Here is a 16,699-nt window from a genome sequence, read left to right on the forward strand (position 1 = left end):
GAACTCCTGGCCTCAAGTGATCTGCCCGCCTTGGCCTCCCAAAGGGCTGGGATTACAGGCATGAGCCACCATGTCCAACCCAGGGGTTTCTATTCTCATCGTGGTCAGTGGAAGTGGAGGCTCCAGATTGTGCAGTGCTCTTTCTCGAGTGCTGCACCCTGCTGCCCTCTCAAACCGACGCCCATCCCCAGACTGATGGATGTCTTTTCAGACAATTCAGAATCACTCATTTAGGTTTGTTGTTTTTTTAAATGTTAGGCTTTATGATGTGTATTGGACAACACACAGGGAATCTCTAAACTTTAAGATGCTGAGTTAAATGGTCTACATTTGCACAAGGATCCAGGTAACTGTATTCTACTTCAAGAAAGCTTCTTGGTAAGAGACAAAAAAACATTTGCAATTGGCCATTTCGTTCATTTTCCTAAGAATAGTTTAGCTTTAAGTGTGTTATTGCAGCTGGGCATGGTGGCCCACACCTGTAATTGCAGTGCTTTGGGAAGCCAAGGTAGGAGGATCACTTGCACCCAGGAGTTGAGGCTAGCCTGGGCAACATGGCAAGACCCTATCTCTACAAAAACATAATAAATTAGCCAGATGAGGTGGTGTGCACCTGTGATCCCAGCTAATCAGAAGGCTGATGCAGAAGGATCGCTTTAGCCCAGGAGTTTGATGCTGCAGTGAGCTATGATCGTCCCACTGCACTCCAGCCTGGGTGACAGAGTGAGACCCTGTCTCTAAAGAAAAAACAGAACTACATGTGTTAATACTCTCCTGCCAAAGGCCACCAGCAATGCATCTACAGTTGAGTAAGTTGGGTATATTACCCATTACAGTGGGGGAGAATACACACAAGAGGCTACAGGAAATGGGAGATAGAAAGGTGGTACAGGGTTTGGGTCTATATTAGGTAATTTTGGGAGGGCTTGGAGAAATGATTTTGCTCTGGATTGGATGCTGTCAGGAAGCAGGGGTAATTAGATATATTAATACTTCTATCTATAAGAGAAGAAAAATAAAGGGAGGTAAAGGCTTCAACTGAAAAGAAGCAGCAGGCTGGGAGCAGTGGCTCATGCCTGTAATCCCAACACTTTGGGAGGCCGAGGTGGGTGGATCACCTGAGGTCGGGAGTTTGAGACCAGCCTGGCCAACATGGAAAAACTCTATCTCTACTAAAAAATACAAAAATAAGCCAGGCATGGTGGCGTGTGCCTGTAGTCCCAGCTACCCAAGAAGCTGAGGCAGGAGAATCGCTTGAACCTAGGAGGCGGAGGTTACAGTGAGCTGAGGTCACATCACTGGACTCCAGCCTGGGCAACAAGAGTGAGACTCCCTCTCAAAAAAGAAAAAGAAAGAAAAAGGGCAGGGTGCAGTGGCTCATGCCTGTAATCCCAGCAATTTGGGAGGCCGAGGCAGGTGGATCATGAGGTGAGATCAAGACCATCCTGGCTAACACAGTGAAACCCTGTCTGCTAAAAATACAAAAACAAAATTAGTCAGGTGTGGTGGCAGGCACCTGTAGTCCCAGCTACTCGGCAGGCTGAGGCAGGAGAGTGGCGTGAACCCGGGAGGTGGAGGTGGAGCTGGAGCTGGCAGTGAGCAGAGATTGTGCCACTGCACTCCAGCCTGGGCAGCAGAGGGAAACTCTGTCTCAAAAAACAAAAAAACAAAAAAAAAAAAAAAAAAAGAAAGAAAAGAAGCAGCAGTCACTCATTCTAGCCAGGATGGGGGCTGTTTGGTCATTTTTGTGGCTTGGACAATGTTCGTGTTTCTGTCTGCGTTCAGACATGATTATGGAGTGGTCTTGTTTTTGTCTTGACTCAGTGTTAGGATTTGGATACGGTTTGTTTGGCCCTGCCAAGTCTCATGTTGAAATTTGATCCTCCGTGTTGGAGATGGCGCCTGGTGGAAACTCCTGAGGTCAGGAGTTTGAGACCAGCCTGACCAAGGTGAAACCTCGTCTCTACTAAAAATACAAAAATTAGCCGGTCATGGTGGTACCCGCCTGTAGTCCCAGCTATTCCGGAGGTTGAGGCAGGAGAATTGCTTGAACCAGGGAGGCAGAAGTTGCAATGAGCCGAGATTGGAGATGGCACCACTGCACCCCAGCCTGGGCTATGGAGCGAGACTGTCTCAAAAAAAAAAAAAAAAAAATTTATAAATAAATAAATAAATAAATATATATATATATAGTAACGTCATCTATTACTTTTTACTTATATTCCAGTTTAATGTAGAGATTATATATACACACACACACAGCCTTCCATCCTCTAACACAAGTTCCCATCCTCCTAGGGCATAGCTTCCATTTACGTGTAATGGAGTTAGCTGAGCTGTGATACTCAGAATAGTACCATGCATGGTTAAAAGCCTGGAAGTCATTCCTCAGACAGGGGGATTTGGAAGGACGGGGATCTTTGCATCTTGTGGACCTCATCAGAGATTGCCTCATAGAAAGAGGTCTTCCATGAACGCTTATCGCCCTTGTGGCCATGGGTGTTGAAGGTGATAAGGCAGCGAGGGGCAGAGGGTGGTGATCTTAGAAAGTTGTACGTTTACTCCTCTAAGACTAAATGAGAGGAATTCCTCTCTACCAACCTTTACATGCTTCTAGTCAACTACCCACATGGCAGCCTCACTGCTGAATTTCACACAGTTCACACTGGGTCCGCAATGGTACTCTGGGCGTCTTCCTGAGCATCGTCTCCAGCCTTCTTCTTCTGCCAGTACTTCCCCATCATAAATGACACCGTTGAACGACCAGACAGTGGATGAAGTCAGAAACTTAGGGCCAGGGGTGGTGGCTCACGCCTGTAATCCCAGCACTTTGGGAGGCCAAGGCAGGTGGATCATTTGAGGTCAGGAGTTTGAGACCAGCCTGGCCAACGTGATGAGACCCCATCTCTACTAAAAATACAAAAATGAGCCAGGTGGGGTGGCTCACGCCTGTAGTCCCAGCTACTCAGGAGGCTGAGGCATGAGAATCACCTGAACCCAGGAGGCGGAGGTTGCAGTGAGCCAAGATTGCACTACTGCACTCCAGCCTAAGTGACAGAGTGAGACTCTGTCTCAAATAAAAAAATAAAATAAAATAAAATAAAAAAATAAGAAACCCCATTCTGGATTTCTCACTTTTCCCAGTGCCACCTCAAATCTGTCAACAAATCCTATCAATTTTTTTCTCCAAAATACGTCTTGATTTCCACAGTTCCCCAGGTGGTCTCTAGTCCCATCTCCGCCATCTCTTCCCTGACCTCTGGGCACTTTCCTACCATTTCTCCTAGGGGCACATGTGGCCTCAATCTGTTATCCACACAACCTTGTGCATCCCCTTACTAAACACTCCTCCAGGGCACCCCATCTAATCCCTTTCTCAGGGACTCTTGATCTTGAGAGATCTGGTCCCCACTTGCCTCTCCAAATAGTTCCCTTGCCTGCGCTCTTGCTTACTATGTTCCAGACCCCCTGACTTCCTGAGAGCCATAAAACAGAGATCACAAACTCGGATGTCTACAGGGCAGCCCTTGCCAATGAGTGTTGGAGGGACTGGGTGAAGTTGTGCACCCATACACCCTGTTTCCGATGGGAAGATGCTGCTTAGCCCCAGGAGACTGATGAGTCCCTGTGTGATTCCGTAGTGGTCACATTTTCAGATTTTTCATAAGTCAGCACTCCAGCTTTTAAAAGAAATTACTCATGCAAAAAAAAAAAACGCTGGCAAAGAATACTAATTCATTTTAAAACACCATGAGGCCAAAAGACACCTGTTTAAGGGGACACTGTCTCTGGAAGTCCAGTCTGCATCTTCTGGCCTAGGCCACAACAAGATCTTTCCCACCACCATAATTTTGCACCCACTGTTGTACAAAGAAGTACAAAAATAGGTTGGGCGTGGTGACTCACACCTGTAATCCCAGAACTTTGGGAGGCCGAGGTGCATGGATCACGTGAAGTCAGGGGTTCGAGACCAGCTTAGCTAACATGGCAAGACCCCATCTCTACTAAAAATACAAAGATTAGCCAGGTGTGGTGGCAGCGCCTGTAGTCCCAGCTACTCGGGAGGCTGAGGCAGGAGAATGGCAAGAGCCCGGGAGGCGGAGTTTGCAGTGAGCGGAGATGGTACCACTGCACTCCAGCCTGGGTGACAGAGCAAGACTCCGTCTCAAAAAAAAAAAAAAGAAATTGAGAGCAAAGTTGATAGTTATTTGACAGAGTAGTTTTGTCTCTTGAATATGATAATATAAAATTGGGTCTTGGATTTATTATGAGTCAACAATTTTCTGTAAAATACCAGACAGCAAATATTTTAGGCTTGAGGGCCACATGGTCTTTGTCGTATCCAGCTCTGCTGTTGCAGTGAGAAACATAAGAAATTGAGCATAATATGAACAAGCAAGTGTGGCTATGTTCCAATAAAACTATGTATGATGACTGATGTTTGAATTTTTTTTGAGACAGGGACTTGCTCTGTAGCCCAGGCTTGAGTGCAGTGGCGTGACCACAGCTCATTGCCGCAGCAAACTCCTGGTCTCAAGTGATCCTCCTGCCTCAGCCTCCCAAAGTGCTGGAGGTGTGAACCACTGCACCCGGACTGAATTTCACATCATTCTTACATGTCATGAAATCTTTTTATTTTGTACCAACTACATTAAAATGTGAAAACATTCTAAGCTTATAAGCTATAAACAATCAGACTGTAGACTTGATTTGGGTCCAGGGACATTGTTGGTTATGTAATATCTGCTCTGTATAACTTTAAAAATTTTACTTGAGGTGCGGGGTGTGGTGGCTCACGCCTGTAATCCCAGCACTCTGGGAGGCCGAGGTGAGCGGATCATGAGGTCATGAGATCGAGACCATTCTGGCTAACATGGTGAAACCCCGTCTCCACTAAAAATACAAAAAGTTAGCCGGGCGTGGTGGGCGCCTGTAGTGCCAGCTACGCAGGAGGCTGAGGCAAGAGAATGGTGTGAACCCGGGAGGCAGAGCTTGCAGTGAGCTGAGATCCGGCCACTGCACTCCAGCCTGGGCCACAGAGCGAGACTCCGTCTCAAAAAAAAAAAAAAAAAAAATTACTTGAGGCAATTGTGATCGCATTTCATGTATTTCACATCAGATTAGAAATGTTTAAAAACAGAAAAACCAATCCCTACAACGTATAATTTAGGAAGCCTTGCCCTGTGTCTCAGATCTAACGCCACCTCCTTAAAGAGGTGTTCCTGAGCCAATATATCAAAAGCAGGTTCAATCACTGATGAGGAAAAGAGGAGTTTGTTTCTGTTTCTGGTATGATAATGGCTTTGTGTCTAGGTCTCAGAATATACGCATGAAAATCTTTTTTAAAAATAGAGACAGGGCCGGGCGCGGTGGCTCAAGCCTGTAATCCCAGCACTTTGGGAGGCCGAGACGGGCGGATCACGAGGTCAGGAGATCGAGACCATCCTGGCTAACACAGTGAAACCCCATCTCTACTAAAAAATACAAAAAACTAGCCGGACGAGGTGGCGGGCGCCTGTAGTCCCAGCTACTTGGCAGGCTGAGGCAGGAGAATGGCGTGACCTGGGAGGCGGAGCTTGCAGTGAGCTGAGATCCGGCCACTGCACTCCAGCCTGGGCGGCAGAGCGAGACTCCGTCTCAAAAAAAAAAAAAAAAAAAAAATAGAGACAGAGTCTTGCTATATTGCCCAGGCTGGCCTCAAACTCCTGGGCTCAAGCGAATCTCTTGCCTCAGATTCCCAAAGTGCTGAGATTACAGATGTGAATAACCACACCCAGCTCATGCTAAAATCTTTATGGGTGAAATCATATGGATTTGCTTCAAAATAATTGGAGAGGAGTAAATTAGTGGGTTGTAGATAGTACAAAATTAGCTACTTATTGAAGACTGTTAAAGATGCATGGTGGGTATTTGTTATCCTTCTAGAAACTTCTGTGTATGTTTGAAATACTCCATAATAAAAGGTTACAAAATAGACCTGACGTGGTGGTGCCTGCCTGTAATCTCAGCACTTTGGGGAGGCTGAAGTGGATCACTTGAGGTTACAGTGAGCTATGATTGTGCCACTGCTTTCCAGCCTGGGCCACAGAGTGAGACCCTGTCTCAAAAACAAAACAAAACAAAAAAAAAAAAGGAAAGAAAAAAGAGAAAAAGAAAAGTCACAAAATTGGTTCCATTCTCTTCCTTTTCCCCCAACCTAGGTTTTGTTTTGTTGTTGTTATTTGAAATGGAGTCTCACTCGGTCACCCAATCTCTGCTCACTACAACCTCTGCCTCTTGGGTTCCAGTGATTCTCATGCTTCAGCCTCCCAAGTAACTGGGACCAGATGTGTCTGCCACCATACCCGACTAACTTGTTGTAGTTTTAGAGGAGATGAGGTCTCAAACTCCTGACCTTAGGTGATGCGCCCGCCTCGGCCTCCCAACGTGCTGGGATTACAGGTGTGAGCCACCGCGTCTGGTCTCTGCTTTGTTGTGTTAGTTTTCTTTATCGACTTCATCACAATTTAAGATGGTTTTGGTTTTAATTTACCTTCTCCCGCACCCGACCAATTATCTCATTCTTAAAGGAGTCTCTGAACCAAAAAGGTTAACAACTATTTCTCTCCTTTAACATTTTTGGACCATCCTGGCTAACACAGTGAAACCCTGTCTCTACTAAAATTACAAAATATTAGCCAGGCATGGCAGCGGGCACCTGTAGTCCCAGCTACTCGGGAGGCTGAGGCAGGAGGATGGTGTGAACCCAGGAGGTGGAGCTTGCAGTGAGCTGAGATCGCTCCACTGTACTCCAGCCTGGGTGACAGAGTGAGACTCTGTCTCAAAAAATAAAATAAAATAAAATAAAATAAAATAAAATAAAATAAAATAAATGAAAATATTAATAACTGTTCAATTTATGTAATGGTTTATTGAGGCTCCTTGCATATACTATTTTTCTATTGTTTAGCATGCTTTAACATGTTCATTAAAACATGTCTTTTAAAGAGGAAAAGTTTGTGTATTAGATTTTCATCTCAGTGAATGCAGACACTCATTTTAAAAGTTTTTATCTGGGGCCGGGTGCCGTGGCTCATGCCTGTAATCCCAGCACTTTGGGAGGCTGTATTAGTTTTCTTTATCAACTTCATCACAGTTTAAGATGGTTTTGGTTTTTATCTACCTTCCCCCACACCCAGCCAAATAATCCCATTCTTAAAGGAGTCTCTGAACCAAAACGTTAACAATGTCTCCCCTTTAATATTTTTGGACCATCTGGTGATCGGGTGGATCACCAGAGGTCAGGAGTTTGAGACCACCCTGGCCAACAAGGTGAACCCCATCTCTACTAAAAACACAAAAATTAACCGGGTGTGCTGGCGCGAGCCTGTAATCCCAGCTACTCGGGAGGTTGAGGTGAAGGGAGAATCGCTTGAACCGGAGAGGTGGAGGTTGCAGTGAACCGAGATCATACCACTGCACTCCAGCCTGGGAGACAAAGCGAGGCTGTCTCAAAACAAACAAACAAACAAACAAACAACAAGTTTTTATTTAGGAGAGACACAGATTCCTGAGAAATAGGGTCAATGTTCCCTGATCTCATCTAAAAAATAAACTCAGGGCCGGGCGCAGTGGCTCATGCCTGTAAACTCAGCACTTTGGGAGGCCAAGGCAGGTCGATAACCTGAGGTCAGGAATTCAAGACCAGCATGGCCAACATGGTGAAACCTCGTCTCTACTAAAAATTAAAAAATTAGGGCTGGGCGCGGTGGCTCATGCCTGTAATCCCAGCACTTTGGGAGGCCGAGGTGGGTGGATCACAAGGTCAGGAGTTCGAGACCAGCCTGGCCAAGATGGTGAAACTCCGTCTCTACTAAAAATACAAAAATTAGCCAGGTGCAGTGGTGGGCACCTGTAATCCCAGCTACTCAGAAGGCTGAGGTGGGAGAATTGCTTGAACCCAGAAGGCGGAGATTGCAGTGAGCTCAGATCGCACCACTGCACTCTAGCCTGGGTGACAGAGCAAGACTCCGTCTCAAAAAAAAAAAAAAGTCAAAAAATTAACTGGGCATGGTGGCAGGCACCTGTAATCCCAGCTACTTGGGAGACTGAGGCAGAAGAATCTCTTGAACCGAGGAGGCAGAGGTTTCAGTGAGCCAAGATCTCGCCATTGCATAGCAGCCTGGGCAACAAGAGCAAAAATCTGTCTCAAAAATAAATAAACAAATAAAAATGAAAAAAAACACAAAACCTCAGAAAAATGATTCATACCCTCTGTATCTGATGTTCAATTAAAATTAATACTAATTTTTTTATAGAAAGAAATATTTAATGAAATCTAAGAGTTTTATGTTACTTATTGCAGGTTGCTGTTTGAAGACCAAATGAAAGACTACTAGAGATCAAATGCTCCAGTTCCCCACCTCCAAAAATCAGGGATCCTCCTTCTCTTTAATTCACTTATTCCATAAAGAGCAACCAGAATTTTCTTTTTTTTTTTTCTTTTTTTTCTTTCTTTCTTTCTTTTTTTTTTGAGATGGAGTTTCGCTCTTGTTGCCCAGGCTGAAGTGCAATGGTGCAATCTCGGCTCACCTCAACCTCCGCCTCCTGTGTTCAAGCGATTTTCCTGCCTCAGACTCCCGAGTAGCCAAAACTACACGCCCGGCTAATTTTGTATTTTTAAGTAGAGACAGGATTTCACCATGTTGGCCAGGCTGGTCTCAAACTCTTGACCTCAGGTGATCTGCCCACCTCGGCCTCCCAAAGTGCTGGGATTATAGGCATCAGCCACCTTACCCAGCGTAACCAGTATTTTCACCATGCCGGGGGGAACAAGATCACTGGAGGGTCTCACATCAACAATGAAATTCCCTGACCAGGAAGTAACATGTGTCACTTCTGCTTACCCTACAACGACCAGAACTAGTCACATGATCTCATCCAGCCTAGTGCTAAGAAACACAATCCTACATGGGTGTGGTGGTTCATACTTGCAATCTCAGCCCTTTGGGAGGCTTAGGCAGAGGATCACTTGAGGCCAGTAGTTTGATGCCAGCCTAGGTAATATATGGAGACCCTGTCTGTACAAGATAAAAAAAAAAAAAAAAAATTAGGTGTGGTGGTGCATGCCTGTGGTCCTAGCTACTCTGGAGGCTGAGGTGGAAGGTTTGCTAGAGCCCAGGAGTTCAAGGCTGCAGTGAGCTCTGATTGCAACACAGTGCTCCAGCCTCAGCTGAACTTCTCTTTTGTAAAACTGATTACTGACTTCTCTTTTATTTCATGCACCTAAAATCTCTTGGCCCAGTAGTTTCTGCCATTCACGTGATTTCAGTGGAAAATGTGTGCCTATGTGAGAAATTTGGGGATGGGGCAGGAGATGAAGGTAGTCTTAAAATGAAACAGAATGATGTAACAGCTGCCTAACTTGGCATCTATTCACACCTCTTAATCTTTTATTTTAAAATATATATATATTTTATTAAGATAAAAGAGGCCAGGCACAGTGGCTCACGCCTGTAATCCCAGCACTTTGGGAGGCCACAGTGGGTGGATCACCTGAGGTCAGGAGTTCAAGACCAGCCTGGCCAACATGGTGAAGCCCCATCTCTACTAAAACAAAAAAATCACCCGTGGCACATGCCTGTGATCCCAGCTACTTGGGAGGCTGAGGCAGGGGAATTGCATCCGGGAGGTGGAGGTTGCAGTGAGCCGAGATCGTGCCATTGCACTCCAGCCTGGGTGACAAGAGCAAGACTGCATCTCAAAAAAAAAAAAAAAAAAAAAGGTAAAAGAAATTAAGAATATTAAATACTCTTAATTAAGTGCTCCTAATCTACTATTAAGTACTAGAGAGTATTTAATAAGCCAAAAGGAAGACAATAAAATTTCCCAGAATTCCACCAGTCAGTATAATTTAGTGATTTATTCTTTCAACTATTACTTGAATGTCTACTCTGCAGGAGGCGCTGTGCAGGCTGTTAGGGACCTGATTGCAAACAAGAGTCCACGACCTGATATGCTCTATCATTTAAAGCAGGAGTCAGCAAATGATGACCCATTGGCCAAATCCTACCCACCAAAAGAGGTGGTAAATATAATGGCTGCTTTTTACACTGTAATGGCACAATTGAGTAGTTACAACAGAGACCACATGGACCCAAAATCCTAAAATATTTACCATTTGGCCTTTTATTGAAAAAGTTTGCCAATCCCTTGTTTAGAGGCAATTGGTCACTAATTTTGTCAGATTATTCTTAGTTACTTAGTAATTTAAGCCATTTTAGGCTACACACCAGTGGCTCATGCCTTTAATCCCATCACTTTGGAAGGCCAAGGAGGGTGAATCATTTGAGGCCAGGAGTTCGAGACCAGCCTGGCCAACACGGTGAAACCCCATCTCCACTAAAAACACAAAAGTTAACATGGCATGGTGGCATGCGCCTATGATCCCAGCTACTTGGGAGGCTGAAGTATGAGAATCTCCTGAGCCTGGGAGGCGGAGGTTGCAGTGAGCTGAGAGATAATGCCACTGCAGTACAGCCTTGGTGGCAGAGCAAGACTCTCTCAAAAAAAGAAATAAATAAATAAAAATAAATAAATACATAATTTAAGCTATTAAAAATTTTTTTTTCTAGTTGTTGCTTATATAAAGAAATACATTTGAGGCTGGGCATGGTGGCTCAACACTTTGGGAGGCCGAGGCGGGTGGATCACCTGAGGTCAGGAGTTCGAGACCAGCCTGGCCAACATGGCGAAACTCCATCACTACTAAAAATACAAAAATTAGCTAGGCGTGGTGGCGGGTGCCTGTAATCCTAGTTACTTGGGAGGCTAAGGCAGGAGAATCGCTTGAACCTGGGAGATGGAGGTTGCAGTGAGCCGAGATCACGCCATTGCATTCCAGCCTGGACAATAAGAGCGAAACTCTGTGCCAAAAAAAAAAAAAAAAAATTACATTTGATTCTTGTATTAACATCCTAGCCAATATCTTTCTTAATTAATCTATTAATTCTAATCATTTCATTTGAATTTTTTGGATATTGTTATATGATCATGTCATATGCAAATAACAGTTTTATTTATTCCCCTCTAATTATTATACTTTTTATTTTTTATTTATAGCATTAGCTAGGATTATTAAATAGAAATGCTGATAGCCAGTATCCTGTGTCTTTCTTAATCTCAGGCAGAAAGCTTTAATTTGTTTTTTAGGTTTTTTGGAGACACGGTCTCACTGTGTTGCTCAGACTGGAGTACAGTTTTTATAACGCTATTCACAGGCACATTCATTACCCACTATGGCTTTGAATTCTCGGTCTCAAGTGATCTTCCTGCCTCAGCCTCCCAAGTAGCTGGAACTGCAGGCATGTGCCATCTCAGTAGACTTTTTTTTTTTTTTTTTTTTTGGAGACAGGGTTTCTATTTGGCTTCTCAGCTGGAGTGCACTGGCACCCTCACACCTCACTGTAACCTTGACTTCCTGGGCTTAAGCGATTCTCCCACTTCAGCCTCCAGAATATCTGGGACTACAGGCACATGCTACCACTCCTGGCTAATATTTTAACATTTTAAATTTTTTGTAGAGATTAGGTCTCACTATATTGCCCAGGGGGTTCTCAAGCTCCTGGTTTCAAGCAATCCTCCCACCTCGGCCTCCTAATGTGCTGAAATGAGAGGCGTGAGCCACTGTGTCCAACCCTGGCTTATTTTTAAGTATAAAATTTTCATGGAAATGCCCTCATGTATATCGAAGGAATACATATTATTGGGAACATTTTCCTTTTTTTTTTTTTTTGAGACGGAGTCTCACTCTGTCGCCCAGGCTGGAGTGCAGTGCAGTGGTGCAATCTCAGCTCACTGCAAGCTCCGCCTCCCAGGTTCACGCTATTCTCCTGCTTCAGCCTCCCCAGTAGCTGAGACTACAGGTGCTCGCCACCACGCCCGGCTAATTTTTTGTGTTTTTAGTAGAGACTGGGTTTCACTGTGTTAGTCAGGATGGTCTCCATCTCCTGACCTTGTGATCCTCCCGCCTTGGCGTCCCAAAGTGCTGGGATTACAGGCGTGAGCCACTGCGCCCAGCACCCATTTTCCTTCTAAATACTTTTCTGAGTTTTGAAACTGCATATTTTATAATCTAATCTTTGTACTTTACATATTATAGAATGCTTAATATGTAGGGGTTATTCTAAGTACATCTGCATGACAGAGTTAAATTAGCCCTCCAGAAGTAGTTTATAGTTTGGTTAGAAGACATTGACACACAGGCATGAGCAGTGGCTCATGCCTGTAAGTCCAGCAATTTGGTAGGCCAAGGCGGGCAGATCACCTGAGGTCAGGAGTTCAAGACCAACCTAGCCAAAATGGCGAAACCCCGTGTCTACTAAAAATACACGTATTAGCCGGGCGTGGCAGCAGGTGCCTGTAATCTCAACTACTCAGGAGGCTGAGGCAGGAGAATCACATGAATCCGGGAGGTGGAGGTTGCAGTGAGTTTAGATTGAGCCACTGCACTCAAGCCTGGGTGACAGAGGGAGACTACGTCTCAAAAAAATAAATACATAAAAAAGAAGACATTGACACAGGGAAGAGCACAGACAAAGGTGGAGAGTGATAGGCTTGGCACATTTTGGCACAGAAAGGAACTGGGAGAAGTATAATCTGGGCCTGGAGAGGCAGCAGGAACAGATCTTCTGGGGCTGAAAGTTGTGGTCAGGATTTGAGATTTTATGAGGGCAATGGAGAAGCTGGAGAATGGCATGATACAATTTGCATTTTTAAAACTTTCTCTGGTTTGCTTATTTTACTTTTTATTTTTTAGAGATGAGGTCTCACTCTGTGGCCCAGGCTCGAGTTCAGTGGCTCAGTCACAGCTCACCGCAACCTGGACCTCCCAGGCTCAAGTGATCCTCCCACCTCAGCCTCCAGGCTAGCTAGGACTACAGGTGCACACCACATCACGCCAGGCTAATTTTTAAAAAATATTTTGTAGGCCAGGTAAGGTGGCTCACGCCTGTAATTCCAGCATTTTAGGAAGCCAAGTTGGGCCTGTCACCTGAGGTCAGGAGTTCGAGACCAGCCTGGCTAACATGGTGAAACCCCGTCTCTACTAAAATAATATAAAAATTAGCTAGGCGTGGTGGCACAAACCTGTAATCCCAGCTTCTCGGGAGGCTGAGGCAGGAGAATCATGAACCTGGGAGGCAGAGGTTTCAGTGAGCTGAGATTGTGCCACTGCACTCCAGCCTGGATGACAGAGTGAGATTTTGTCTCAAAAAAAAAAAAAAAAAAAATCAGCTGGGTGTGGTGGTGGATGTCTGTAATCCTAGCTACTTAAGGTAGGCTGAGGCAGGAGAATTGCTTGAACCTGGGAGGCAGAGGTTGCCGTGGGCTGAGATGGCACCACTGCACTCCAGCCTGGGAGACAAGAGCGAAACTCTGTCTCAAAAAATTAATAATAATAAAATAAAATTAATTTAAAAATTTTTGTTAAGATGGGGTTGCTCTAGGTTGCCCAGGCTGGTCTCGGAACTTCTGGGCTCAAGCAATTCTCCCTCCTCCACCTCTCAAAGTGCTAGGATTCAATCTTCAGCTTTCTGGAAGGGTTCACCTCAAGACCCTTTAATTTATCTACCAGCCAATGTTACCAGTCACTTCCTGGCCACCTCAGCCCCTCACCTCACAGTTAATCTCAACATCATGACACAGTCCAGTAAGACTCACCTCTCACTTTAAATCATTAAAGAACAGTCGAAATTTATTGAAAGTTTCTCAGGGATGAAGAGGAGGGGCTTACACAACAGGGATGAAGAGGAGGGGCATCATAACAAAAACGAAATTTTTGACTATTCTTTCCCCTGCCCCCGACTCCAATGTTCCATTACATACATCCATGGCCCAAAATATCTTTAAATTAAAAAATTGAAAACCTCCACCTTGCTCCTCACCATGCCCTCTTTCCTCCCCACCCTTAGTCCTTGCCCTCTGTGTCCCTTTATCCTTTATGCAGAAGTAATCTTAGCCTCTTGTGATTTAATTTTTCCTGTCATTTTGAATGTTCGGGTGGAGAAGGGGAGTGGAAGTTACAAGGAAGAAGGGACAAAAGTGTGTTGGGGAAGACTTATCTGATAATATATTTACAGTACTTTAGAAAAAAAGAAAGTGGGCTGGGCGGAGTGGCTCATGCCTGTAATCCTAGCAGTTTGGGAGTCTGAGGTAGGCGGATCCCCTGAGATAAGGAGGTTGAGACCAGCCTGGCCAACATGACGAAACCCCGTCTCTACTAAAAATACAAAAATTAGCTGGGTGTGGTGGTGCGCACCTGTAATCCCAGCTACTTGGGAGGCTGAGGCAGGAGAATTGCCTGAACCCAGGAGGTAGAGGCTGCAGTGAGCCGAGATCGTGTCACTGCACTCCAGCCCGGGCCACAGAGTGTGGCTCTGTCTCAAAAAAGGCCAGGTGTGGTGGCTCACACCTGTAATCCCAGCATTTTGAGAGGCCGAGGCAGGTGGATCACCTGAGTTCAAGGCCAACCTGGTCAACATGGCGAAACCCCGTCTCTACTAAAAATACAAAAATTAGCCATGTGTGATGGCAGGCGCTTGTAATCCCAGCTACTCGGGAGGCTGAGGCAGGAGAATTGCTTGAACCCAGGAAGCCGAGGTTGCAGTGAGCCAAGATGGCACCACTGCACTCCAGCCTGGGTGACAGAGCAAGACTCAAGAAAGCTACTTTTGATACCTTGAGGCAACCCAGATGAGACTCCGCTTTAAATTTATAAGCAAGAACTTGAGTGCCTTTGTCCACAGCTCCTGCGTGTTCAGATGGGTTCTGATGGAATAGCATTCCCCTCGGCCGCCAGCGTCCTCCATCAGGCCTGTCTCCACCTGGATCCTGTAGGGCAGACAGAGGCCCAGCTCACCCTTCTCAGCCTCTTCCTTGAACTGCTGCATGCAGTCCAGGAAGGCCACCATCGCGCGGTCGAACTTGTTATTGAGGAAAACATCCTGCCCCCCGTAAGAGAACAAGGGGAGCTCAGTGCCCTCATCTGTTAAAGACTTCAGATAGGAATGGTTTCCGCAGGGGATGAGTCGATACCTCTGAAACTGCAGTCCAATTGTATTGGCCAGGGCAAGGAGCAGCAAAGCGGCCTGTCCCCAGGCAGCGTTAATCTCATTCCAGCCCACAGGGACAGTGGGGAGGCAGCCCAACCTGAAGTTATTGATGACGCCCAAGGAGCCCTCCACCCAGATCTCAAACGTGGCAGTGAAACAGTTGATTTCCTTCAACCGGTCCATCTGGACCCTGGCATATTGCAGCTGGTTCTCCACGTTCCCCAGCTGGTCAAGCAGTTCCAGCTGCTGCCACTTCAAGGCACTGTACTCCCTGTAGTACCGCCTCTCCTGCTGACCCAGCTCCGCAGCCTCTGCCTGGGCTGCCTCGAGATCCGTGGCTGCTCTTGCATTGCTCCTGTCCACATCCTCCAGCTCCTGCACCAGCCTGGCCTCCTCCAGCTCCAGGTCCCGCAGCTCCGCCCGCAGCGCCGCCGTCTGGTCCTCGCTGGTCGCCAGCATCCCGGTCTCCAGGCAGCGTTGGTAGTTCTGACTCTCAGCTTCTGTGAGAGCGAGCTGGATGTCCAGCTGCTCTAGAAGACTGTCGGTGCACTCTTCACACAGGGGATGGTCCACATCTTCTTGGCCAGAGACGATGTCAAAAATGTCACCAGCTGCCTTCTGGATGCTACTGAGCGTTTGCATGGCGCCAAGCTCCCCCAGCAGCGTGAAGACGTTGGCCTGGTCCTTGGACACACTGCCATCACCTGGAAGGAGTCTGCTGGAGGCGCCGTCCTGTGGTTCCTCAGCATCTGTCACCTCGCTGGTGGTGGCGCCGGGCTCCGGGGTGTCTCCGGGCCCAGCCTGCCCGGAGGTGGGCGCCGCGGCTGCAGGGAGGCTCCCGGACTCCGAGGAGCAACTCAGCCTTAGAGCCTGGTGGCAGCGCTGGCACAGGAAGCGGATGGAAGTCATGGCGGAGGGACTGACTCCTGCCTTGAGTCTAATTTTCCTGAGGCTCCCAGTTGCTTATCATTTTATAGCTTTTCAGGTCTTTCTAGAAGAGTGATCCTTTTAAAATGCACATGTCGTCTTGTCACTCTCCTACTGAAAATCCTACAATGGTACCCTCCCTCGGTACCTGTAGACCCCCTTCAGCTCCTTTCAGGCCCGGGATTATTTCCAAAAGGAAAATCTGATCACCTCCTTTTCCTCCTGTACCACGTCCAAGGCACGCCTTAAGAGTAATCTTGCTAAAACTAAAATCTAATCATGGCACTGCCCTCCTTACAGTGTTTAACACTCTTATCTAACCTTAAGATCAAGTCCAATCAACTTTGGCCGAGGGCGTTGGCTCATGCCTGTAATCCCGGTACACTGGGAGGCCGAGGCGGAAGGATCGCTGGAGGCCAGTATCCCAGAATACCCTGGGCTACATAGGCAGACCCCTTCTCTACAAAAAGTGAAAAAATTAACCAGGTGGGGTGGCCGCTTACAGTCCCAGCTACTTAAAAGAGTGAGGTGGGAGGATTGCTTCAGAGCTTGAGGTTGCAGTGAGCTACGGTCCACTCCACTCCCACCTGGGCAACAGAGTGAGACCCTGTCCCCAACCCCGACCCCCCTCATCCCCATGCCCCCTTTACACACACACACACACACACACACACACACTCTTA

The 16,699-nt window shown here is 46.4% G+C and overlaps 1 protein-coding gene across 1 annotated transcript; it reads right to left on the bottom strand.

Annotated features, from left to right (window-relative positions):
- Positions 1-14,702: 14,702 nt before the first annotated feature.
- Positions 14,703-15,998, bottom strand: BECN2 (beclin 2). Its single transcript, XM_001105659.5, has one exon. It carries the CDS (start codon positions 15,996-15,998, stop codon positions 14,703-14,705), a length of 1,296 nt encoding a protein of 431 aa, XP_001105659.5.
- Positions 15,999-16,699: the final 701 nt, after the last annotated feature.

This window comes from Macaca mulatta, chromosome 1, assembly GCF_049350105.2.
Source record: "Macaca mulatta isolate MMU2019108-1 chromosome 1, T2T-MMU8v2.0, whole genome shotgun sequence".
Lineage (NCBI taxonomy): Eukaryota > Metazoa > Chordata > Mammalia > Primates > Cercopithecidae > Macaca > Macaca mulatta.